The following is a 24701-nucleotide window of genomic DNA, read 5'->3' as shown; positions in this document are numbered from 1 at the left end:
CTTTATCTTGGATGGTGTCGAGCTTCTTGAGTGTTGTTGGAGCTGCACTCATCCAAGCAAGTGGAGAGTATTCCATCACACTCCTGACTTGTGCCTTGTAGATGGTGGAAAGGCTTTGGGGAGTCAGGAGGTGAGTCACTCGCCGCAGAATACCCAGCCTCTGACCTGCTCTCGTAGCCACAGTATTTATATGGCTGGTCCAGTTAAGTTTCTGGTCAATGGTGACTCCCAGGATGTTGATGGTGGGGGATTCGGCGATGGTAATGCCGTTGAATGTCAAGGGGAGGTGGTTAGACTCTCTCTTGTTGGAGATGGTCATTGCCTGGCACTTATCTGGCGCGAATGTTACTTGCCACTTATGAGCCCAAGCCTGGATGTTGTCCAGGTCTTGCTGCATGCGGGCTCGGACTGCTTCATTATTTGAGGGGTTGCGAATGGAACTGAACACTGTGCAGTCATCAGCGAACATCCCCATTTCTGACCTTATGATGGAGGGAAGGTCATTGATGAAGCAGCTGAAGATGGTTGGGCCTCGGACACTGCCCTGAGGAACTCCTGCAGCAATTTTGATGAGGTAACAGAGACGGTCGATAAGGGCAATGCGGTGGATGTGGTGTATATGGACTTTCAAAAGGCATTTGATAAAGTGCTGCATAATAGGCTTGTCATCAAGATTGTGGCCCATGGAATAAAGGGGGCAGTAGCAACATGGATGCAGAATTGGTTAACTGACAGGAAACAGAGAGTCGTGGTGAACGGTTGTTTTTCGGACTAGAGGGAGGTGTACAGTGGTGTTCCCCAGGGGTCGGTGCTGGGACCACTGCTTTTCTTGATATATATTAATGACTCGGACTTGGGTGCACAGGGCACAATTTCAAAATTTGCAGATGACATAAAACTTGGAAGTGTAGTGAACAGTGAAGAGGATAGTGATAGACTTCAAGAGGATATAGACAGGCTGGTGGCATGGGCGGACACGTGGCAGATGAAATTTAACGCAGAAAAATGCGAGGTGATACATTTCGGTAGGAAGATCGAGGAGAGGCAGAATAAACTGGAGGGCACAATTCTAAAAGGGGTACAGGAACAGAGAGATCTGGGGTTATATGTACACAAATCGTTGAAGGTGGCAGGGCAGGTTGAGAAAGCGGTTAAAAAAGCATACAGGATCCTGGGCTTTATAAATAGAGGCATAGAGTACAAAAGTAAGGAAGTCATGATGAACCTTTATAAAACACTGGTTCGGCCACAACTGGAGTATTGTGTCCAGTTCTGGGCACCGCACTTTAGGAAAGATGTGAAGGCCTTAGAGAGAGTGCAGAGGAGATTTACTAGAATGATTCCAGGGATGAGGGACTTTAGTTACGTGGATAGACTGGAGAAGCTGGGGTTGTTCTCCTTGGAACAGAGACGGTTGCGAGGAGATTTGATCGAGGTGTTCAAAATCATGAAGGGTCCAGACAGAGTAGATAGAGAGAAACTGTGCCCATTGGCGGAAGGGTCAAGAAACAGTGGGCGTAGATTTAAGGTGATTGGCAAAAGAATCAAAGGTGACATGAGGAAAAACTTTTTTACACAGCGAGTGGTTATGATCTAGAATGCACTGCCTGAGGGGGTGGTGGAGGCAGATTCAATCATGGCCTTCAAAAGGGAACTGGATAAGTACTTGAAAGGAAAAAATTTGCCGGGTTACGAGGATAGGGCGGGGGGAGTGGGACTAGCTGGATTGCTCTTGCATAGAGCCGGCACGGACACGATGGGCCGAATGGCCTCCTTCCGTGCTGTAACCTTTCTATGATTCTAAACGTAGTTGCCGCCGTTGTGTAGGCGAACGCGACAGCCAATTTGTGCACAGCAAGATCCCACAAACAACCAAAATGAGTTGAGTGACCAGTTTCACCCTGTGCCCTTTGTCTTCATGTCCTGCCTTACTTTGAAGTTGTGCTCCAGATTTAGCTTCTCTACCATCTTGTCTGCTTCCAGTGGGTGTCACTCTCTCGCCTCTGAGTCAGAAGGTTGTGGGTTTGAGCCCCCACTCCAGAGACATGAGCACGCAATCCAGGCTGACATTCCCAGCGCAGTGCGGCGGGGAGTTTACTCTGTTCACTCCTGCTCCACATCGCAAATACCAGATCGACTTATCGACTTCACTTTCAGTTGGATTCGTTCTCGGCTTGTGGGCAAGGCCGGCGATTATTGCCTGTCCCTAGTCGCCCCCCCTTGGGAAGGTGGTGGTGAGCCGCCTTCTTGAACCGCTGCAGTCCCATGTGGTGAAGAGGCGTCGGGGAGAGAGTTCCAGGATTTTGACCCAGCGACGATGAAGGAACGGCCGATATATGTCCAAGTCGGGATGGCGTGTGTGTGTGTCTTGGAGCTGTTCCCATGCACTTGTCCTTCTAGGTGGCGGAGGTCGCGGGTTTGGGAGGTGCTGTCGATGAAGCCTTGGCGAGTTGCTGCAGTGCATCCTGTGGACGGTACACGCTGCAGCCACTGTGCGTGGAGGTGGAGAGAGTGGATGAGGCAGGGGAACCGTAGATTGTTTCTCTGGATGGAAGAATTCACATGACCTTCCTCGGCCTTGTCTTCCGGGGCGAGAGCTGAGGTTTCACCCCCCCACCCCCCCCCCCCATCTTTAATCAAGCAATTAATATCCTTAGATCTGTGATGTCACCAGCAATTGTGAGTTCACAAGCGTACCCACAGTTGTGACAACAGATCCCGTTACCTTGGAGACCAACTCTTAAGAAGACAGCCAACAGTTATTGTGCACAGCGTTGTTGGAAGGCGAAACGTCTTTTCCAATTTTGATGCAAAGAGCTGGGAGAGGATAAAAGTGTGACCCAGGGGGAGCTGTAGACCACTGAGTGATCAGGGGGTCTATCCGATCTTCAGGCCCAACCATGTACCTGTTCCTCTGGCTCACCGCCGCAATTTTCCAAGTCTCCTTTGGAGAATTGGGTATGTAAGAAATCTGGATGTACCGAGAAGGGCACAGCAAGATCCCACGGCGGGTCGCTGGTTGTGTCAGCTGTGGCTCAGTCGGGTCTCACTCTCACCTCAGAGTCAGAAGACTGTGGGTTCGAGCCGCACTCCAGAGGCTCGAGCCCATGATCCAGGCCGATACTTGCAGTGCCAGCACTGAGGGAGCGCTGCACTGTCGGAGGGCCGGCACTGAGGGAGCGCTGCACTGTCGGAGGGGCGGCACTGAGGGAGCGCTGCACTGTCGGAGGGGCGGTACTGAGGGAGCGCTGCACTGTCGGAGGGGCGGCACTGAGGGAGCGCTGCACTGTCGGAGGGGCGGCACTGAGGGAGCGCTGCACTGTCGGAGGGACAGTACTGAGGGAGCGCTGCACTGTCGGAGGGGCGGCACTGAGGGAGCGCTGCACTGTCGGAGGGGCGGCACTGAGGGAGCGCTGCACTGTCGGAGGGGCGGCACTGAGGGAGCACCGCGCTGTCGGAGGGTCAGTACTGAGGGAGCGCTGCACTGTCGGAGGGGCAGTACTGAGGGAGCGCTGCACTGTCGGAGGGTCAGTACTGAGGGAGCGCTGCACTGTCGGAGGGTCAGTACTGAGGGAGCGCTGCACTGTCGGAGGGTCAGTACTGAGGGAGCGCTGCACTGTCGGAGGGGCAGTACTGAGGGAGCGCTGCACTGTCGGAGGGACAGTACTGAGGGAGCGCTGCACTGTCGGAGGGTCAGTACTGAGGGAGCGCCGCACTGTCGGAGGGTCAGTACTGAGGGAGGGCTGCACTGTCGGAGGGTCAGTACTGAGGGAGCGCCGCACTGTCGGAGGGTCAGTACTGAGGGAGCGCCGCACTGTCTGAGGTGCCGTCTTTCGGATGAGACGTTAAACCGAGGCCCCGTCTGCCCCTCTCAGGTGGATGTAAAAGACCCCACGGCCACTATTGGAAGAAGAGCAGGGGGAGTTCTCCCCGGGGTCCTGGGCCAATATTTATCCCTCAACCAACACAGATGATCTGGTCATTATCACATTGCTGTTTGTGGGATCTTGCTGTGCACAAATTGGCTGCTACGTTTCCTACATTACAACAGTGATCACACTTCAAAAAATTTGCTTCATTGGGTGTAAAGCGCTTTGGGACGTCCTGAGGTGGTGGAAGGCACTGTAGAAATGGGGGGTCCTTCTTTCCTTCTGGGCCACACAGTGTCAGCCAGCTCCAGGTTCCATCCTGTACTCTGCTCAGTTAGCTGACCTCAGTCAGGGAGGTAACCCTCGATAACTAACTTATCCCTTCCCTGGGGCACCCAGGCCAAAAGATCGGGCTCAGAAGAAAATGAGGACAAAGAGTGAAACTATTTTCCGCCGGTGGAGAGAATCCAGACCAAGGTGGGGGCGCACGATCTTAACATTAAAGCCAGGCCATTCAGGAGCAAAATCAGGACGCACTTTTCCACACAAAGGGGAGTGGAAATCTGGAACTCTCTTCCCCCAAAAAAGCTGTGGATGCTGGGGGTCAATTGGAGCTTTCAAGACTGAGAGCGATAGATTTTTGTTGGGTAAGGGTATCGAGGGATAAGGAGCAAAGGCGAGTAGATGGAGTTGAGGTACAGATTGACCATGATCTGATTGAATGGCTCGAGGGGCTGAATGGCCTCCTCCTGTTCCTACATTACTACACTTCAAATTTCCTTCATTGGCTGTAAAGCGATTTGGGATGCCCTGAGGCGGTGAAAGGCGCAGTAGAAATGCAAGTTCTTTCTCTATTTCTTTCACTCTTTCTTTCCCTTCCTTCCCTCTTTCCCTTCCCTCCCTCCTTTCTTTCCTTCCTTCCCTCCCTCCCCCTCTCCCTCCCTCCCGTCAACGTGCCAGTTAAATTGGAACAACCCCTGTCTCTCCCCAGACTTTGTGCAGGTTTTCGACATCCTGATCACGGCCGAGAACGGCAACTCCTCCTTCCGGCCAGAGATCCTGTTCCTCAACGCCTCAGGGTTTGTGCAGGTGAAGGTGGGCGAGCCAGCCACGCTGTACTGCAGGATCATGCTGGTCGATGACCAGCCCGACACCAAGTACAAGGTGCACTGGGAGACGGGCAGGTTTGGTGAGGTGATTGTGGCGCAGATCGACCAGAGCAAGGACACGGTCCCGACCATCGACCCCCGCTACGGCGACCGGGTGACCCTGGTCTCGCGGGGCTCCGAGAACCACCTGCACTTCAAGTCGGTCCAGGAGGTGGACTTTGGAGAATATCTCTGCAAAGGGCAGATCGTAGGGCAGGACGGAGAGTCCTTCTCCTCGTTGTCAGTGCTGGCCGAAGGTAAGTGTCCCAGAACTGAGCTCGGGGATTGGGATTGGACTGAACCTTAAACAGATGGACAGGGAGAGGGACGGGTAGATAGATGGAGAGAGGGGCGGGTAGCTGGAGAGGGGCGGATAGATACATGGAGAGAGGGACGGACGGACACAGAGAGCGGGACGGACGGACAGAGAGAGCGGGACGGACGGACAGAGATAGCGGGACGGACGGACAGAGAGAGCGGGACGGACGGACAGAGAGAGCGGGACGGACGGACAGAGAGAGCGGGACGGACGGACAGACAGAGAGCGGGACGGACGGACAGAGAGAGAACGGGACGGACGGACAGAGAGAGCGAGACGGACGGACAGAGAGAGAGCGGGACGGACGGACAGAGAGAGCGGGACGGACGGACAGAGAGAGGGACAGACGGACAGAGAGAGCGGGACGGACGGACAGAGAGCGGGACGGACGGACAGAGAGAGGGACGGACGGACAGAGAGAGCGGGACGGACGGACAGAGAGAGCGGGACGGACGGACAGAGAGCGGGATGGACAGACAGAGAGAGAGTGGGACGGACGGACAGAGAGAGCGGGACGGACGGACAGAGAGAGAGCGGGACGGACGGACAGAGAGAGAGCGGGACGGACGGACAGAAAGAGCGGGACGGACGGACAGAGAGAGCGGGACGGACGGACAGAGAGAGAGGGACGGACAGACAGAGAGAGGGACGGACGGACAGAGAGAGCGGGACGGACGGACAGAGAGAGCGGGACGGACGGACAGAGAGAGCGGGACGGACGGACAGAGAGAGAGGGACGGACGGACAGAGAGAGAGGGACGGACGGACAGAGAGAGAGGGACGGACGGACAGAGAGAGAGGGACGGACGGACAGAGAGAGAGGGACGGACGGACAGAGAGAGCGGGACGGACGGACAGAGAGAGCGGGACGGACGGACAGAGAGAGCGGGACGGACGGACAGAGAGCGGGACGGACGGACAGAGAGAGCGGGACGGACGGACAGAGAGAGCGGGACGGACGGACAGAGAGAGCGGGACGGACGGACAGAGCGGGACGGACGGACAGAGAGAGCGGGACGGACGGACAGAGCGGGACGGACGGACAGAGAGTGCGGGACGGACAGAGAGTGCGGGACGGACGGACAGAGAGAGCGGGACGGACGGACAGAGCGGGACGGACGGACAGAGAGTGCGGGACGGACAGAGAGTGCGGGACGGACGGACAGAGAGAGCGGGACGGACGGACAGAGAGCGGGACGGACGGACAGAGAGAGGGGGACGGACAGACAGAGAGAGCGGGACGGACAGAGAGCGGGACGGACGGACAGAGAGAGCGGGACGGACGGACAGAGAGAGCGGGACGGACGGACAGAGAGAGAGGGACGGACGGACAGAGAGAGCGGGACGGACGGACAGAGAGAGCGGGACGGACAGACAGAGAGAGCGGGACGGACGGACAGAGAGAGCGGGACGGACGGACAGAGAGAGCGGGACGGACGGACAGAGAGAGCGGGACGGACGGACAGAGAGAGCGGGACGGACGGACAGAGAGAGCGGGACGGACGGACAGAGAGAGCGGGACGGACGGACAGAGAGAGCGGGACGGACGGACAGAGAGCGGGACGGACGGACAGAGAGAGCGGGACGGACGGACAGAGAGAGCGGGACGGACGGACAGAGAGAGCGGGACGGACGGACAGAGAGAGCGGGACGGACGGACAGAGAGAGCGGGACGGACGGACAGAGAGAGCGGGACGGACGGACAGAGAGAGCGGGACGGACGGACAGAGAGAGCGGGACGGACGGACAGAGAGAGCGGGACGGACGGACAGAGAGAGCGGGACGGACGGACAGAGAGAGCGGGACGGACGGACAGAGAGAGCGGGACGGACGGACAGAGAGAGCGGGACGGACGGACAGAGAGAGCGGGACGGACGGACAGAGAGCGGGACGGACGGACAGAGAGAGCGGGACGGACAGACAGAGAGAGCGGGACGGACAGACAGAGAGAGGGACGGACGGACGGACAGAGGGACGGACAGACAGAGAGAGGGACGGACGGACGGACAGAGAGCGGGACGGACGGACAGAGAGAGCGGGACGGACGGACAGAGAGAGCGGGACGGACGGACAGAGAGAGCGGGACGGACGGACAGAGAGAGCGGGACGGACGGACAGAGAGAGCGGGACGGACGGACAGAGAGAGCGGGACGGACGGACAGAGAGAGCGGGACGGACAGACAGAGAGAGCGGGACGGACAGACAGAGAGAGGGACGGACGGACGGACAGAGGGACGGACAGACAGAGAGAGGGACGGACGGACGGACAGAGAGCGGGACGGACGGACAGAGAGAGCGGGACGGACGGACAGAGAGAGCGGGACGGACGGACAGAGAGAGCGGGACGGACGGACAGAGAGAGCGGGACGGACGGACAGAGAGAGCGGGACGGACGGACAGAGAGAGCGGGACGGACGGACAGAGAGAGCGGGACGGACGGACAGAGAGAGCGGGACGGACGGACAGAGAGAGCGGGACGGACGGACACGACAGAGGGACGGACAGACAGAGAGAGGGACGGACGGACGGACAGAGAGCGGGACGGACGGACAGAGAGAGCGGGACGGACGGACACGACAGAGGGACGGACAGACAGAGAGAGGGACGGACGGACAGAGAGCGGGACGGACGGACAGAGAGGGACGGACGGACAGAGAGAGCGGGACGGACGGACAGAGAGAGAGCGGGACGGACGGACAGAGAGAGAGCGGGACGGACGGACAGAGAGAGAGCGGGACGGACGGACAGAGAGAGCGGGACGGACGGACAGAGAGAGAGTGGGACGGACGGACAGAGAGAGCGGGACGGACGGACAGAGAGCGGGACGGACGGACAGAGAGAGGGACGGACGGACAGAGAGAGCGGGACGGACGGACAGAGAGAGCGGGACGGACGGACAGAGAGCGGGACGGACAGACAGAGAGAGAGTGGGACGGACGGACAGAGAGCGGGACGGACGGACACGACAGAGGGACGGACAGACAGAGAGAGGGACGGACGGACGGACAGACAGAGAGCGGGACGGACGGACACGACAGAGGGACGGACAGACAGAGAGAGGGACGGACGGACGGACAGAGAGCGGGACGGACGGACAGAGAGAGGGACGGACAGACAGAGAGAGCGGGACGGACGGACAGAGAGAGCGGGACGGACGGACAGAGAGAGCGGGACGGACGGACAGAGAGAGCGGGACGGACAGACAGAGAGAGGGACGGACAGACAGAGAGAGCGGGACGGACAGACAGAGAGCGGGACGGACAGACAGAGAGAGCGGGACGGACGGACAGAGAGAGCGGGACGGACGGACAGAGAGAGCGGGACGGACGGACAGAGAGGGAGCGGGACGGACGGACAGAGAGAGCGGGACGGACGGACAGAGAGAGGGCCGGACGGACAGAGAGAGCGGGACGGACGGACAGAGAGAGCGGGACGGACGGACAGAGAGCGGGACGGACGGACAGAGAGAGAGCGGGACGGACGGACAGAGAGAGCGGGACGGACGGACAGAGAGCGGGACGGACGGACAGAGAGAGAGCGGGACGGACGGACAGAGAGAGAGCGGGACGGACGGACAGAGAGAGAGCGGGACGGACGGACAGAGAGCGGGACGGACGGACAGAGAGCGGGACGGACGGACAGAGAGCGGGACGGACGGACAGAGAGCGCGGGACGGACGGACAGAGAGCGCGGGACGGACGGACAGAGAGAGCGGGACGGACGGACAGAGAGAGGGACGGACGGACAGAGAGCGCGGGACGGACGGACAGAGAGAGCGGGACGGACGGACAGAGAGAGGGACGGACGGACAGAGAGAGCGGGACGGACGGACAGAGAGAGCGGGACGGACGGACAGAGAGAGCGGGACGGACGGACAGAGAGCCGGACGGACGGACAGAGAGAGCGGGACGGACGGACAGAGAGAGCGGGACGGACGGACAGAGAGAGCGGGACGGACGGACAGAGAGAGCGGGACGGACGGACAGAGAGAGCGGGACGGACGGACAGAGAGAGAGCGGGACGGACGGACAGAGAGAGAGCGGGACGGACGGACAGAGAGAGCGGGACGGACGGACAGAGAGAGCGGGACGGACGGACAGAGAGAGAGCGGGACGGACGGACAGAGAGAGAGCGGGACGGACGGACAGAGAGAGCGGGACGGACGGACAGAGAGAGCGGGACGGACGGACAGAGAGAGCGGGACGGACGGACAGAGAGAGCGGGACGGACGGACAGAGAGAGCGGGACGGACGGACAGAGAGAGGGACGGACGGACGGACAGAGAGAGGGACGGACGGACAGAGAGAGCGGGACGGACGGACAGAGAGAGCGGGACGGACGGACACAACAGAGGGATGGACAGACAGAGAGAGGGACGGACGGACGGACAGAGAGCGGGACGGACGGACAGAGAGAGCGGGACGGACGGACAGAGAGAGGGACGGACAGACAGAGAGAGGGACGGACAGACAGAGAGAGCGGGACGGACAGACAGAGAGAGCGGGACGGACGGACAGAGAAAGCGGGACGGACGGACAGAGAGAGCGGGACGGACAGACAGAGAGAGGGACGGACAGACAGAGAGAGCGGGACGGACAGACAGAGAGCGGGACGGACGGACAGAGAGAGCGGGACGGACGGACAGAGAGAGCGGGACGGACGGACAGAGAGAGCGGGACGGACGGACAGAGAGAGCGGGACGGACGGACAGAGAGAGCGGGACGGACGGACAGAGAGAGCGGGATGGACAGAGAGAGCGGGACGGACGGACAGAGAGAGCGGGACGGACGGACAGAGAGAGAGGGACGGACGGACAGAGAGAGAGCGGGACGGACGGACAGAGAGAGCGGGACGGACGGACAGAGAGAGCGGGACGGACGGACAGAGAGAGCGGGACGGACGGACAGAGAGAGCGGGACGGACGGACAGAGAGAGCTGGACGGACGGACAGAGAGAGCGGGACGGACGGACAGAGAGAGCTGGACGGACGGACAGAGAGAGCGGGACGGACGGACACGACAGAGGGACGGACAGACAGAGAGAGGGACGGACGGACGGACAGAGAGAGGGACGGACGGACGGACAGAGAGAGGGACGGACGGACAGAGAGAGCGGGACGGACGGACAGAGAGAGCGGGACGGACGGACACGACAGAGGGACGGACAGACAGAGAGAGGGACGGACGGACGGACAGAGAGCGGGACGGACGGACAGAGAGAGCGGGACGGACGGACAGAGAGAGGGACGGACAGACAGAGAGAGGGACGGACAGACAGAGAGAGCGGGACGGACAGACAGAGAGAGCGGGACGGACGGACAGAGAAAGCGGGACGGACGGACAGAGAGAGCGGGACGGACAGACAGAGAGAGGGACGGACAGACAGAGAGAGCGGGACGGACAGACAGAGAGCGGGACGGACGGACAGAGAGAGCGGGACGGACGGACAGAGAGAGGGACGGACGGACGGACAGAGAGAGGGACGGACGGACAGAGAGAGCGGGACGGACGGACACGACAGAGGGACGGACAGACAGAGAGAGGGACGGACGGACGGACAGAGAGCGGGACGGACGGACAGAGAGAGCGGGACGGACGGACAGAGAGAGGGACGGACAGACAGAGAGAGGGACGGACAGACAGAGAGAGCGGGACGGACAGACAGAGAGAGCGGGACGGACGGACAGAGAAAGCGGGACGGACGGACAGAGAGAGCGGGACGGACAGACAGAGAGAGGGACGGACAGACAGAGAGAGCGGGACGGACAGACAGAGAGCGGGACGGACGGACAGAGAGAGCGGGACGGACGGACAGAGAGAGCGGGACGGACGGACAGAGAGAGCGGGACGGACGGACAGAGAGAGCGGGACAGACGGACAGAGAGAGCGGGACGGACGGACAGAGAGAGCGGGATGGACAGAGAGAGCGGGACGGACGGACAGAGAGAGCGGGACGGACGGACAGAGAGAGAGGGACGGACGGACAGAGAGAGAGCGGGACGGACGGACAGAGAGAGCGGGACGGACGGACAGAGAGAGCGGGACGGACGGACAGAGAGAGCGGGACGGACGGACAGAGAGAGCTGGACGGACGGACAGAGAGAGCTGGACGGACGGACAGAGAGAGCGGGACGGACGGACAGAGAGAGCTGGACGGACGGACAGAGAGAGAGCGGGATGGACAGAGAGAGCGGGACGGACGGACAGAGAGAGCGGGACGGACGGACTGAGCGGGATGGACAGAGAGAGAGAGCGGGACGGACGGACAGAGAGAGCGGGACGGACGGACAGAGAGAGCGGGACGGACGGACAGAGAGGGAGCGGGACGGACGGACAGAGAGAGCGGGACGGACGGACAGAGAGCGGGACGGACGGACAGAGAGAGCGGGACGGACAGACAGAGAGCGGGACGGACGGACAGAGAGAGCAGGACGGACGGACAGAGAGAGCGGGACGGACGGACAGAGAGAGCGGGACGGACGGACAGAGAGAGGGACGGACGGACAGAGAGCGGGACGGACGGACAGAGAGAGAGCGGGACGGACGGACAGAGAGAGAGCGGGACGGACGGACAGAGAGCGGGACGGACGGACAGAGAGCGCGGGACGGACGGACAGAGAGAGCGGGACGGACGGACAGAGAGAGCGGGACGGACGGACAGAGAGCGGGACGGACGGACAGAGAGAGTGGGACGGACGGACAGAGAGAGCGGGACGGACGGACAGAGAGAGAGCGGGACGGACGGACAGAGAGAGCGGGACGGACGGACAGAGAGAGCGGGACGGACGGACAGAGAGAGCGGGACGGACGGACAGAGAGAGCGGGACGGACGGACAGAGAGAGCGGGACGGACGGACAGAGAGAGAGCGGGACGGACGGACAGAGAGAGAGCGGGACGGACGGACAGAGAGAGTGGGACGGACGGACAGAGAGAGCGGGACGGACGGACAGAGAGAGAGCGGGACGGACGGACAGAGAGAGCGGGACGGACGGACAGAGAGAGCGGGACGGACGGACAGAGAGAGCGGGACGGACGGACAGAGAGAGCGGGACGGACGGACACGACAGAGGGACGGACAGACAGAGAGAGGGACGGACGGACGGACAGAGAGAGGGACGGACGGACAGAGAGAGCGGGACGGACGGACAGAGAGAGCGGGACGGACGGACACGACAGAGGGACGGACAGACAGAGAGAGGGACGGACGGACGGACAGAGAGAGGGACGGACGGACGGACAGAGAGCGGGACGGACGGACAGAGAGAGCGGGACGGACGGACAGAGAGAGGGACGGACAGACAGAGAGAGCGGGACGGACAGACAGAGAGAGCGGGACGGACGGACAGAGAAAGCGGGACGGACGGACAGAGAGAGCGGGACGGACAGACAGAGAGAGGGACGGACAGACAGAGAGAGCGGGACGGACGGACAGAGAGCGGGACGGACGGACAGAGAGAGCGGGACGGACGGACAGAGAGAGCGGGACGGACGGACAGAGAGAGCGGGACGGACGGACAGAGAGAGCGGGACGGACGGACAGAGAGAGCGGGACGGACGGACAGAGAGAGCGGGATGGACAGAGAGAGCGGGACGGACGGACAGAGAGAGCGGGACGGACGGACAGAGAGAGAGGGACGGACGGACAGAGAGAGAGCGGGACGGACGGACAGAGAGAGCGGGACGGACGGACAGAGAGTGCGGGACGGACAGAGAGAGCGGGACGGACGGACAGAGAGAGCGGGACGGACGGACAGAGAGAGCGGGACGGACGGACAGAGAGAGCGGGACGGACGGACAGAGAGAGCGGGACGGACGGACAGAGAGAGAGCGGGACGGACGGACAGAGAGAGCGGGATGGACAGAGAGAGCGGGACGGACGGACAGAGAGAGCGGGACGGACGGACTGAGCGGGACGGACGGACGGAGAACGGGATGGACGGACAGAGAGAGCGGGACGGACGGACAGAGAGAGCGGGACGGACGGACTGAGCGGGACGGACGGACAGAGAGAGCGGGACGGACGGACTGAGCGGGACGGACGGACAGAGAGAGAGGGACGGACGGACAGAGAGAGCGGGACGGACGGACTGAGCGGGACGGACGGACAGAGAGAGCGGGACGGACGGACGGACTGAGCGGGACGGACGGACAGAGAGAGGGACGGACGGACAGAGAGAGGGACGGACGGACAGAGAGAGGGACGGACGGACAGAGAGAGGGACAGACGGACAGATAGGGAGAGGGAGATGGCTAGATAGAGATTAGTAGATGGAATGAGAGATTGGGAGATGGAGAGGTGTCAGAGTTCAAGGCATTATGACTTGTCAAAGTGGGCTCCCCTCTTCTGGAGACCCCTGTCTGTCTGAGACTAATTCACACCCTTCATTCCCAGATACCCGTATGGACCTGGACTTCCTGGGGTCAGAGAGCGGCAATGAGTCACTGGTGCCTCAGATCCTGTCCCTCAACACCTCGGGCCGGGTCCGAGCCAGGCTGGGGGCCCCCGCCCAGCTGGACTGCCGGATCGAGGCGACAAACGCGGGCCCCAGCACCAAGTACAGCGTGCAGTGGGAGGCGGTGAGGGCGGAGAACGAGACAGTGGCCCGCCTCGAGCAGGGCGAGGAGGGCTCCCGCTACCTCGACCCACGCTACAAGGAGCGGCTGGCCCTGAGCGCCCAGGGCACCGACAACCGTCTGAGCTTCCGGCTGGTCGAGCAGCAGGACTACGGGGAGTATGTCTGCAAAGCCTGGGTCACCGGACACCCCGAGGGCATGGTCCTGTCCTCTGTCACATTGGAGAAAGGTGAGGCTGACCGAGGGGGGGGGCAGGGGAAGGGGAGAGAGACTTTCACAACCTCAGCACGTCCCAAAGCTCTTCACCGCCAGCGACGTATTTCTGAAGCGTGGTCGCTGTTGTAATGTGGGAAACGCGGCAGCCAAATTGAGCACAGCAAGATCCCACAAACAACAACGGGATAAATGGCTGGATGATCTGTTTCAGTGGGTAGCACTCCCGCCTCTCAGTCTGGAGGGTCGTGGGTCCGAGTCCCACTCCAGGGACTGGAGCACATAATCCAGGCCGACACTCCCCGGGGTGCCAGTATCGAGGGAGCGCTGCATTGTCAGACGAGACGTTAAACCGAGGCCCCGTCCGCCCCTCTCGGGTGGATGTAAAAGATCCCGCGGCCACTATTGGAAGAAGAGCAGGGGGGGAGTTCTCCCCGGTGTCCTCGGGACAAGATTTACCCCTCAACCAACATCACTAAAAAAACAGATGATCTGCTCATTTATCACATTGCTGTTTGTGGGATCTTGCTGTGCGCAGATTGGCTGCCGCGTTTCCCACATTACAACAGTGAGCACACTTCAGAAAGTACTTCATTGGCTGTGAAGCTTTGGGACGTCCTGAGGTGGTGAAATATAGAAACGCGAGTCTTTCTTTCTTCAGGGAAATTAGATTGTTGCTCTCCACATCCCTTTGAACCTGTACATTTTGGTACAGGGTGAAGAACTGTTGAATAAACTCCACTCCGCCTCTGGCCCCTCTCCCTCTCCCCTCAATCCTCACATTAGTGTGATCTGTAAATCATAAACTTGTTATTATCACATCCCACTCTCACCTGCAACGAGCTGGGCAAATGTGCACCAGAGGGTAGCGTTGTTGGCTCTGAGACTTAGCTCGTGGAATCGTACAGCACAGAAGGAGGCCGATCGGCCCATCGTGCCTGTGCCGGCTCTTTGAAAGAGCCCTCCGATTAGCCCCACTCCCCCCTGCTCTTTCCCCATAACCCTGCAAATTCCCCCCACCCCCGCCACCCCTTTGGAAAGTTATTCTTGAACCTGCTCCCACCGCCTGCTCAGGCAGCGAATGCCCGGGGATGTGTCGAATAAACTTCCCTCTTGTTTACGGGTCTGCTCCAATTCCCCTGCGTCACCGGGCGGTGAATCCCGTTAGTTCACGCTCCGCGGAGCGTTCAGGGGGTGAATGCACAGTGTGTGGGGGTGGTCCTGAGCTGGACAGAGCAGGAAGATCACAAGCCGCATCCCTGGCCCTGTGCTGAGTTAGTCCATCAACTGGACAGGGTGGGGTGGGGGCAGGGATCGAGGGAGGCAGGGATCGAGGGAGGGAGGGGGGTTTAGAGGAGGGGCTACGTTTGGCCTCAGTGCCCCTGGGTTGTTGTTGGGGGGGCGTTGAAGCAGCCGGGGTTCCTGCCCCTGATCACTGCCCAGTGGAAAGTGTATCTGAGCCTACGTGCGGGTCAAGCTGGCTGATGATGGACTTAGAGTTAAACACACTCAATGTGGGGGCTCGCTCATGAAGAACAGGCCCCTCGGGGTGCAGTACTCGGAGGGTGACTGGTGTCCGTGGGACTCCCTACCCCAGCGAGAGGCGGCGCCTTCAGGAGAGCAGTGGGGTAAGAACTTTCAAAACAGCAGAGTGTTGGAACCAAAACTTGCTTCATCTACACCCAGAGATCCTCCCTCGATCCCTCCCTGCCTCCCTCGATCCCTCCCTGCCTCCCTCGATCCCTCCCTGCCTCCCTCGATCCCTCCCTGCCTCCCTCGATCCCTCCCTGCCTCCCTCGATCCCTCCCTGCCTCCCTCGATCCCTCCCTGCCTCCCTCGATCCCTGCCTCCCTCGATCCCTCCCACCCTTGATCCCTCCCACCCTCGATCCCTCCCACCCTCGATCCCTGCCTCCCTCGATCCCTGCCTCCCTCGATCCCTGTCTCCCTCGATCCCTCCCTGTCTCCCTCGATCCCTCCCTGTCTCCCTCGATCCCTCCCTCCCTCCCTCGATCCCTGCCTCCCTCGATCCCTGCCTCCCTCGAAACCTGCCTCCCTCGATCCCTCCTTCCCTCGATCCCTCCCTGCCTCCCCCGATCCCTCCCTGCCTCCCCCGATCCCTGCCTCCCCCGATCCCTGCCTCCCCCGATCCCTGCCTCCCCCGATCCCTGCCTCCCCCGATCCCTGCCTCCCTCGAAACCTGCCTCCCTCGATCCCTCCTTCCCTCGATCCCTCCCTACCTCCCTCACTCCTTCCCTAGTTCCATCCCTACTACCTCCCACCTTCCGTCCCTCCCTTCTTCCCTCACCTCCCTCCTTCCCTCACCTCCCTCCTTCCCTCCTTCCCTCCTTCCCTCTCTCCCTCGCTCCATCCATTCCTCCCTACCTCACTCACTCCCCTTGCTTCCTTCTCCTCCCTCGCTCCCTCCCCTATCTGTCTCCCTCCTTCGATCCCTCCCTCCTTTCTTCCCTTGATCCCTCCCTCCCTCACTCCATCCCTCCCTTCCTCCTTGTTGGTGCTAACATGAAGCATCCAGGAAGACATTTTCGAACTTGGAGAGGTTGGGGCGAATAGCGAAGATGGATTTAAGGGGAAGCTGGATAAACACATGAGGGAGAAAGGAATAGAAGGATAGGGTGATAGGGTGAGATGGAGTAGGGAGGGAGGAGGCTCGTGTGGAGCATAAACGCCAGCACAGACCAGATGGGCCGAATGGCCTGTTTCTGTGTTGTAAAATCTCTGTGATTCTCTCTAATGCCTTGTGTTTCTCTCGCTCTCTCCCCCCCCCCCCCCAGATGTGGTTCCAGATGTCCGCCCGTCGACAGCCACTACCTGGGCCCGGCCCCAGCCCGAGATCCTGGCCCTCAACACCTCGGCCACAGTGGAGGCCCGGGTGGGGTCCCCGGCCACCCTGACCTGCAGGATCGTGGCCCTGCACGCGGGCCCCGACACCCGGTACCGGGTCCGCTGGGACTCCCGCCGCGCCCCCAACCTGACTGTGGCCCAGGTCGACCAGGGCTCGGGCCAGGGCACGCGGGTCGACCCCAGCTACGGCGACCGGGTCACCATGACTTCCCGCGGTCCCAACAGCGACCTGCACTTCCGCTTCGTCAAGGAGGAGGACCCTGGCGAGTACATCTGCAAGGCCGGCATCTCCGGGAGGAGAGGAGAGGCCGTCTCCTCCTCTGTCCTCTTACTCAAGGGTAGGTGTGTGTGTGTGTGTGTGTGTGTGTGTGTGTGGTTGGTTGGGGTGGGGTGGGGGGGAGAAGGAAGATCGGCCAGAGCACCCCTCCACCTCAGCTCACGATTTGTGGCATCCGGCGATGCCCTCCATGGTCGAATATCCTGCCATCCGGCCTCACCGTTTCCTCTCCTGTCCTCTTACTCAAGGGTAGGTGTGTGTTTGTTGGGGGGGGGGGGGGTGGAGGGAGAATAGGAAGATAGGCCAGTGTTCTCGCCGCCCCCCGCTCCGCCCCTTTCCTCCCCAGTTCACGATCCGTGGTGTCTGACGATGCCCTCCATTGTCGAATATCCTGCCATCCGGCCTCACCGACTCCTCTCCTGTCCTCTTACTCAAGGGTAGGTGTGTGTTTGTTGGGGGGGGCGGGTGGGGGGAATAGGAAGATAGGCCAGTGTTCTCGCCCCCCGCCCCCTTTCCTCCCCAGTTCACGATCCGTGGTGCCTGACGATGCCCTCCATGGTCGAATATCCCACCATCTGGGCTCGCCATCTCCTTCCCCCCCGTCTTTTTGCTGAAGTTTCGGGCAGGTGGGTAAGAGGAGCCTCCACTGAGTTGGGTTGGCGCCAATTGGACTTGGCGCCCCTTTGCCGAGGGATGGGGGAGGAAGATCGGCCAGGGCTCCCTCCACCCACCCGCCCCTGCCAACCCCAGCTCCCGATCACGAAACGTGGCGTCAGGTGAGGGCACGGTCGGTCGGGCCAGCGATGCTTTCCACAGTCGAATATCCTGCTGAAACATTGGCGTCTGGGCTCGACCGCAAAGGGATGGGGAGAAGCTGGAGGGAGGGATGGAGGGGGTGGAGGGAGAGAGGGAGGGGGTGGATGTTTGCTCTCTGTTAAAGGCGCTGGATAAATGCAGGTTGTTGGTGAGTGTTTCTGGCATTTTCCATTTTTATTTGCTTGTGAAGTATTCCCGCCAATTCCCTCCACTAACTCCCAGGGGTCACTCCCACATAACAATTCTCTATTTACCCACATATTCCCTACAGGTATCCATCCGAGGTAGCATCGAGGGAATACAGGGGGGTGAAGAGGGTGCTGTCTCCCTCTCAACACCGTCTAACTGATGTTTTTTTATGTCTCCTCCTCTTGTTCTCGCAGCTAAACAGACGGTGTTGCCTGCCTCGTCGGAGACCGCCATACTTTGGCTCATCCTACATTTCTTCGTTGTGCTGTTCGCAATGGCGATCGGGATAGGGTCCTGCTTCCTGTGAGTACCAGTAGGCCGGAGAGGTGCCTGCACAGATCAGGCTCCACAGTCCAAGCAACAGGCTCATTCCATTAGAGAGCACGGTCTCGGATCAGTGTGACTCGTCCAACCAGAACCCCAATGGACCCAAACCCCTTCCCATTCACTCCCATTGTACACAATCCCAATGGACCCAAACCCCTTCCCATTCACTCCCATTGTACACAATCCCAATGGACCAAACCCCTTCCCATTCACTCCCATTGTACACAATCCCAATGGACCCAAACCCCTTCCCATTCACTCCCATTGTACACAATCCCAATGGACCCAAACCCCTTCCCATTCACTCCCATTGTACACAATCCCAATGGACCAAACCCCTTCCCATTCAATCCCATTGTACACAATCCCAATGGACCAAACCCCTTCCCATTCACTCCCATTGTACACAATCCCAATGGACCCAAACCCCTTCCCATTCACTCCCATTGTACACAATCCCAATGGACCCAAACCCCTTCCCATTCACTCCCATTGTACACAATCCCAATGGACCAAACCCCTTCCCATTCACTCCCATTGTACACAATCCCAATGGACCAAACCCCTTCCCATTCACTCCCATTGCACACAATCCCAATGGACCAAACCCCTTCCCATTCACTCCCATTGTACACAATCCCAATGGACCAAACCCCTTCCCATTCACTCCCATTGTACACAATCCCAATGGACCAAACCCCTTCCCATTCACTCCCATTGTACACAATCCCAATCCCTTCCCATTCACTCCCACTGTACACAATCCCAATGGATCAAACCCCTTCCCATTCACTCCCACTGTACACAATCCCAATGGATCAAACCCCTTCCCATTCACTCCCATTGTACACAATCCCAATGGACCAACCCCTTCCCATTCACTCCCATTGTACACAATCCCAATGGACCCAACCCCTTCCCATTCACTCCCATTGTACACAATCCCAATGGACCCAAACCCCTTCCCATTCACTCCCATTGTACACAATCCCAATGGACCCAAACCCCTTCCCATTCACTCCCATTGTACACAATCCCAATGGACCAAACCCCTTCCCATTCACTCCCATTGTACACAATCCCAATGGACCAAACCCCTTCCCATTCACTCCCATTGCACACAATCCCAATGGACCAAACCCCTTCCCATTCACTCCCATTGTACACAATCCCAATGGACCAAACCCCTTCCCATTCACTCCCATTGTACACAATCCCAATGGACCAAACCCCTTCCCATTCACTCCCATTGTACACAATCCCAATGGACCAAACCCCTTCCCATTCACTCCCACTGTACACAATCCCAATGGATCAAACCCCTTCCCATTCACTCCCATTGTACACAATCCCAATGGACCCAACCCCTTCCCATTCACTCCCATTGTACACAATCCCAATGGACCCAAACCCCTTCCCATTCACTCCCATTGTACACAATCCCAATGGACCCAACCCCTTCCCATTCACTCCCATTGTACACAATCCCAATGGACCCAAACCCCTTCCCATTCACTCCCATTGTACACAATCCCAATGGATCAAACTCCTTCCCATTCACTCCCATTGTACACAATCCCAATGGACCCAAACCCCTTCCCATTCACTCCCATTGCACACAATCCCAATGGACCAAACCCCTTCCCATTCACTCCCATTGTACACAATCCCAATGGACCCAAACCCTTCCCATCCACTCCCATTGTACACAATCCCAATGGACCAAACCCCTTCCCATTCACTCCCATTGTACACAATCCCAATGGACCCAAACCCCTTCCCATTCACTCCCATTGTACACAATCCCAATGGACCAAACCCCTTCCCATTCACTCCCATTGTACACAATCCCAATGGACCCAAACCCCTTCCCATTCACTCCCATTGTACACAAACCCAATGGACCCAAACCCCTTCCCATTCACTCCCAATGTACACAATCCCAATGGACCCAAACCCCTTCCCATTCACTCCCAATGTACACAATCCCAATGGACCCAAACCCCTTCCCATTCACTCCCATTGTACACAAACCCAATGGACCCAAACCCCTTCCCATTCACTCCCAATGTACACAATCCCAATGGACCCAAACCCCTTCCCATTCACTCCCAATGTACACAATCCCAATGGACCCAAACCCCTTCCCATTCACTCCCATTGTACACAATCCCAATGGACCAAACCCCTTCCCATTCACTCCCATTGTACAGAATCCCAATGGACCCAAACCCCTTCACATTCACTACCATTGTACACAATCCCAATGGACCAAACCCCTTCCCATTCACTCCCATTGTACACAATCCCAATGGACCCAAACCCCTTCCCATTCACTCCCATTGTACACAAACCCAATGGACCCAAACCCCTTCCCATTCACTCCCATTGTACACAAACCCAATGGACCCAAACCCCTTCCCATTCACTCCCAATGTACAGAATCCCAATGGACCCAAACCCCTTCCCATTCACTCCCATTGTACACAATCCCAATGGACCCAAACCCCTTCCCATTCACTCCCATTGTACACAAACCCAATGGACCCAAACCCCTTCCCAATCACTCCCATTGTACACAATCCCAATGGACCCAAACCCTTTCCCATTCACTCCCATTGTACACAATCCCAATGGACCCAAACCCCTTCCCAATCACTCACACTGTACACAATCCCAATGGACCCAAACCCCTTCCCATTCACTCCCATTGTACAGAATCCCAATGGACCCAAACCCCTTCCCATTCACTCCCATTGTACACAATCCCAATGGACCAAACCCCTTCCCATTCACTCCCATTGCACACAATCCCAATGGACCAAACCCCTTCCCATTCACTCCCATTGTACACAATCCCAATGGACCAAACCCCTTCCCATTCACTCCCATTGTACACAATCCCAATGGACCAAACCCCTTCCCATTCACTCCCATTGTACACAATCCCAATGGACCAAACCCCTTCCCATTCACTCCCACTGTACACAATCCCAATGGATCAAACCCCTTCCCATTCACTCCCATTGTACACAATCCCAATGGACCCAACCCCTTCCCATTCACTCCCATTGTACACAATCCCAATGGACCCAAACCCCTTCCCATTCACTCCCATTGTACACAATCCCAATGGACCCAACCCCTTCCCATTCACTCCCATTGTACACAATCCCAATGGACCCAAACCCCTTCCCATTCACTCCCATTGTACACAATCCCAATGGACCAAACTCCTTCCCATTCACTCCCATTGTACACAATCCCAATGGACCCAAACCCTTCCCATCCACTCCCATTGTACACAATCCCAATGGACCAAACCCCTTCCCATTCACTCCCATTGTACACAATCCCAATGGACCCAAACCCCTTCCCATTCACTCCCATTGTACACAATCCCAATGGACCAAACCCCTTCCCATTCACTCCCATTGTACACAATCCCAATGGACCCAAACCCCTTCCCATTCACTCCCATTGTACACAAACCCAATGGACCCAAACCCCTTCCCATTCACTCCCAATGTACACAATCCCAATGGACCCAAACCCCTTCCCATTCACTCCCAATGTACACAATCCCAATGGACCCAAACCCCTTCCCATTCACTCCCATTGTACACAAACCCAATGGACCCAAACCCCTTCCCATTCACTCCCAATGTACACAATCCCAATGGACCCAAACCCCTTCCCATTCACTCCCAATGTACACAATCCCAATGGACCCAAACCCCTTCCCATTCACTCCCATTGTACACAATCCCAATGGACCAAACCCCTTCCCATTCACTCCCATTGTACAGAATCCCAATGGACCCAAACCCCTTCCCATTCACTCCCATTGTACACAATCCCAATGGACCAAACCCCTTCCCATTCACTCCCATTGTACACAATCCCAATGGACCCAAACCCCTTCCCATTCACTCCCATTGTACACAAACCCAATGGACCCAAACCCCTTCCCATTCACTCCCATTGTACACAAACCCAATGGACCCAAACCCCTTCCCATTCACTCCCAATGTACAGAATCCCAATGGACCCAAACCCCTTCCCATTCACTCCCATTGTACACAATCCCAATGGACCCAAACCCCTTCCCATTCACTCCCATTGTACACAAACCCAATGGACCCAAACCCCTTCCCAATCACTCCCATTGTACACAATCCCAATGGACCCAAACCCCTTCCCATTCACTCCCATTGTACACAATCCCAATGGACCCAAACCCCTTCCCAATCACTCACACTGTACACAATCCCAATGGACCCAAACCCCTTCCCATTCACTCCCATTGTACAGAATCCCAATGGACCCAAACCCCTTCCCATTCACTCCCATTGTACACAATCCCAATGGACCAAACCCCTTCCCATTCATTATTTGCACAGAATCCCAAAGGATCAAACCCCTTCCCATTTACTCCCATTGTACAGAATCCCAATGGACGAAACCCCTTCCCATTCACTCCCATTGTACAGAATTCCAGAACCAGGCATAGTATAACTCCATAGTGTTGTGTAGGGGGAGCTTTACTCTGTATCTAACCCGTGCTGTACCTGCCCTGGGAGTGTTTGATGGGACAGGGTAGAGGGAGCTTTACTCTGTATCTAACCCGTGCTGTACCTGCCCTGGGAGTGTTTGATGGGACAGTGTAGAGGGAGCTTTACTCTGTATCTAACCCTGTACCTGCCCTGGGAGTGTTTGATGGGACAGTGTGGAGGGAGCTTTACTCTGTATCTAACCCTGTACCTGCCCTGGGAGTGTTTGATGGGACAGTGTAGAGGGAGCTTTACTCTGTATCTAACCCTGTACCAGCCCTGGGAGTGTTTGATGGGACAGTGCAGAGGGAGCTTTACTCTGTATCTAACCCTGTACCTGCCCTGGGAGTGTTTGATGGGACAGTGTAGAGGGAGCTTTACTCTGTATCTAACCCTGTACCTGCCCTGGGAGTGTTTGATGGGACAGTGTAGAGGGAGCTTTACTCTGTATCTAACCCTGTACCTGCCCTGGGAGTGTTTGATGGGACAGTGTAGAGGGAGCTTTACTCTGTATCTAACCCTGTACTTGCCCTGGGAGTGTTTGATGGGACAGTGTAGAGGGAGCTTTACTCTGTATCTAACCCTGTACCTGACCCTGGGAGTGTTTGATGGGACAGTGTAGAGGGAGCTTTACTCTGTATCTAACCCTGTACTTGCCCTGGGAGTGTTTGACGGGACAGTGTAGAGGGAGCTTTACTCTGTATCTAACCCGTGCTGTACCTGCCCCTGGGAGTGTTTGATGGGACAGTGTAGAGGGAGCTTTACTCTGTATCTAACCCTGTACCTGCCCTGGGAGTGTTTGATGGGACAGTGTAGAGGGAGCTTTACTCTGTATCTAACCCTGTACCTGCCCTGGGAGTGTTTGATGGGACAGTGTAGAGGGAGCTTTACTCTGTATCTAACCCTGTACCTGCCCTGGGAGTGTTTGACGGGACAGTGTAGAGGGAGCTTTACTCTGTATCTAACCCTGTACCTGACCCTGGGAGTGTTTGATGGGACAGTGTAGAGGGAGCTTTACTCTGTATCTAACCCTGTACCTGCCCTGGGAGTGTTTGATGGGACAGTGTAGAGGGGGTTTTACACATGAGGATGTGCGCACTAGAAATCTACGACACTCAGGTTTGTTTTTTGTGTTTTAAACAGGACCGGAACCAAGAATCGAATCCTACCGGAGCATGTCTGAAGAACGAGAGGAGGCGGCGCCGGGAGCTGGCGCGTGGGGGTGGGGAAGATTGGAGGAGTGTCTGAAATAAAAATTCAATTTTTAACAAAAGAACTTAATAATAAATGAGTGCGATCGCAGAGAAAGTCCCTGTGTTAGATTTATTTCTCTGATACTTTCTTCAACCGAGACTGCACGGATCTGAGTCAGTTAATAAGCTGAGTGTGTTGGGGCTGCAGGTTACTGGCCCAAGAAGGATCAGGCAGGTAAGACTGGATGGCTGCACAGTCGGAGTTATGCAATTCCTGCAGCCCACCCCCCACCTCACTGCGTCCTGGATGTGTAAATGTCCTGCTTGGGACGGCAAGAAGTCACATAGGCCAGGAATAT

General features: G+C 58.2%; 1 protein-coding gene across 1 annotated transcript; it reads left to right on the top strand.

Moving 5' to 3' along the window:
- Positions 1-2045: 2045 nt before the first annotated feature.
- On the top strand, positions 2046-24554 carry LOC137313778 (uncharacterized). The gene is made up of 6 exons (XM_067979571.1): positions 2046-2180; positions 4830-5274; positions 13729-14139; positions 16918-17325; positions 18464-18572; positions 24293-24554. The coding sequence occupies exons 1-6, from the start codon at positions 2046-2048 to the stop codon at positions 24330-24332; spliced, it is 1548 nt and encodes a 515-aa protein (XP_067835672.1). The 3' UTR covers positions 24333-24554.
- The last annotated feature ends 147 nt before the right edge of the window (positions 24555-24701 follow it).

This window comes from Heptranchias perlo, unplaced genomic scaffold (assembly GCF_035084215.1).
Source record: "Heptranchias perlo isolate sHepPer1 unplaced genomic scaffold, sHepPer1.hap1 HAP1_SCAFFOLD_482, whole genome shotgun sequence".
Taxonomy (NCBI): domain Eukaryota; kingdom Metazoa; phylum Chordata; class Chondrichthyes; order Hexanchiformes; family Hexanchidae; genus Heptranchias; species Heptranchias perlo.
This window is presented reverse-complemented; position numbering and strand designations above follow the sequence as displayed.

Excerpts from the sequence above, each read along its gene's own strand:
- LOC137313778 (XM_067979571.1), top strand. The coding sequence starts at position 2,046 with ATGAGCACGCAATCCAGGCTGACATTCCCAGCGCAGTGCGGCGGGGAG. Across the intron at positions 5,275-13,728 it reads GTTGTCAGTGCTGGCCGAAG|ATACCCGTATGGACCTGGAC; the intron begins GTAAGTGTCCCA and ends CTTCATTCCCAG. Across the intron at positions 17,326-18,463 it reads CTCTGTCCTCTTACTCAAGG|CTAAACAGACGGTGTTGCCT; the intron begins GTAGGTGTGTGT and ends TTGTTCTCGCAG.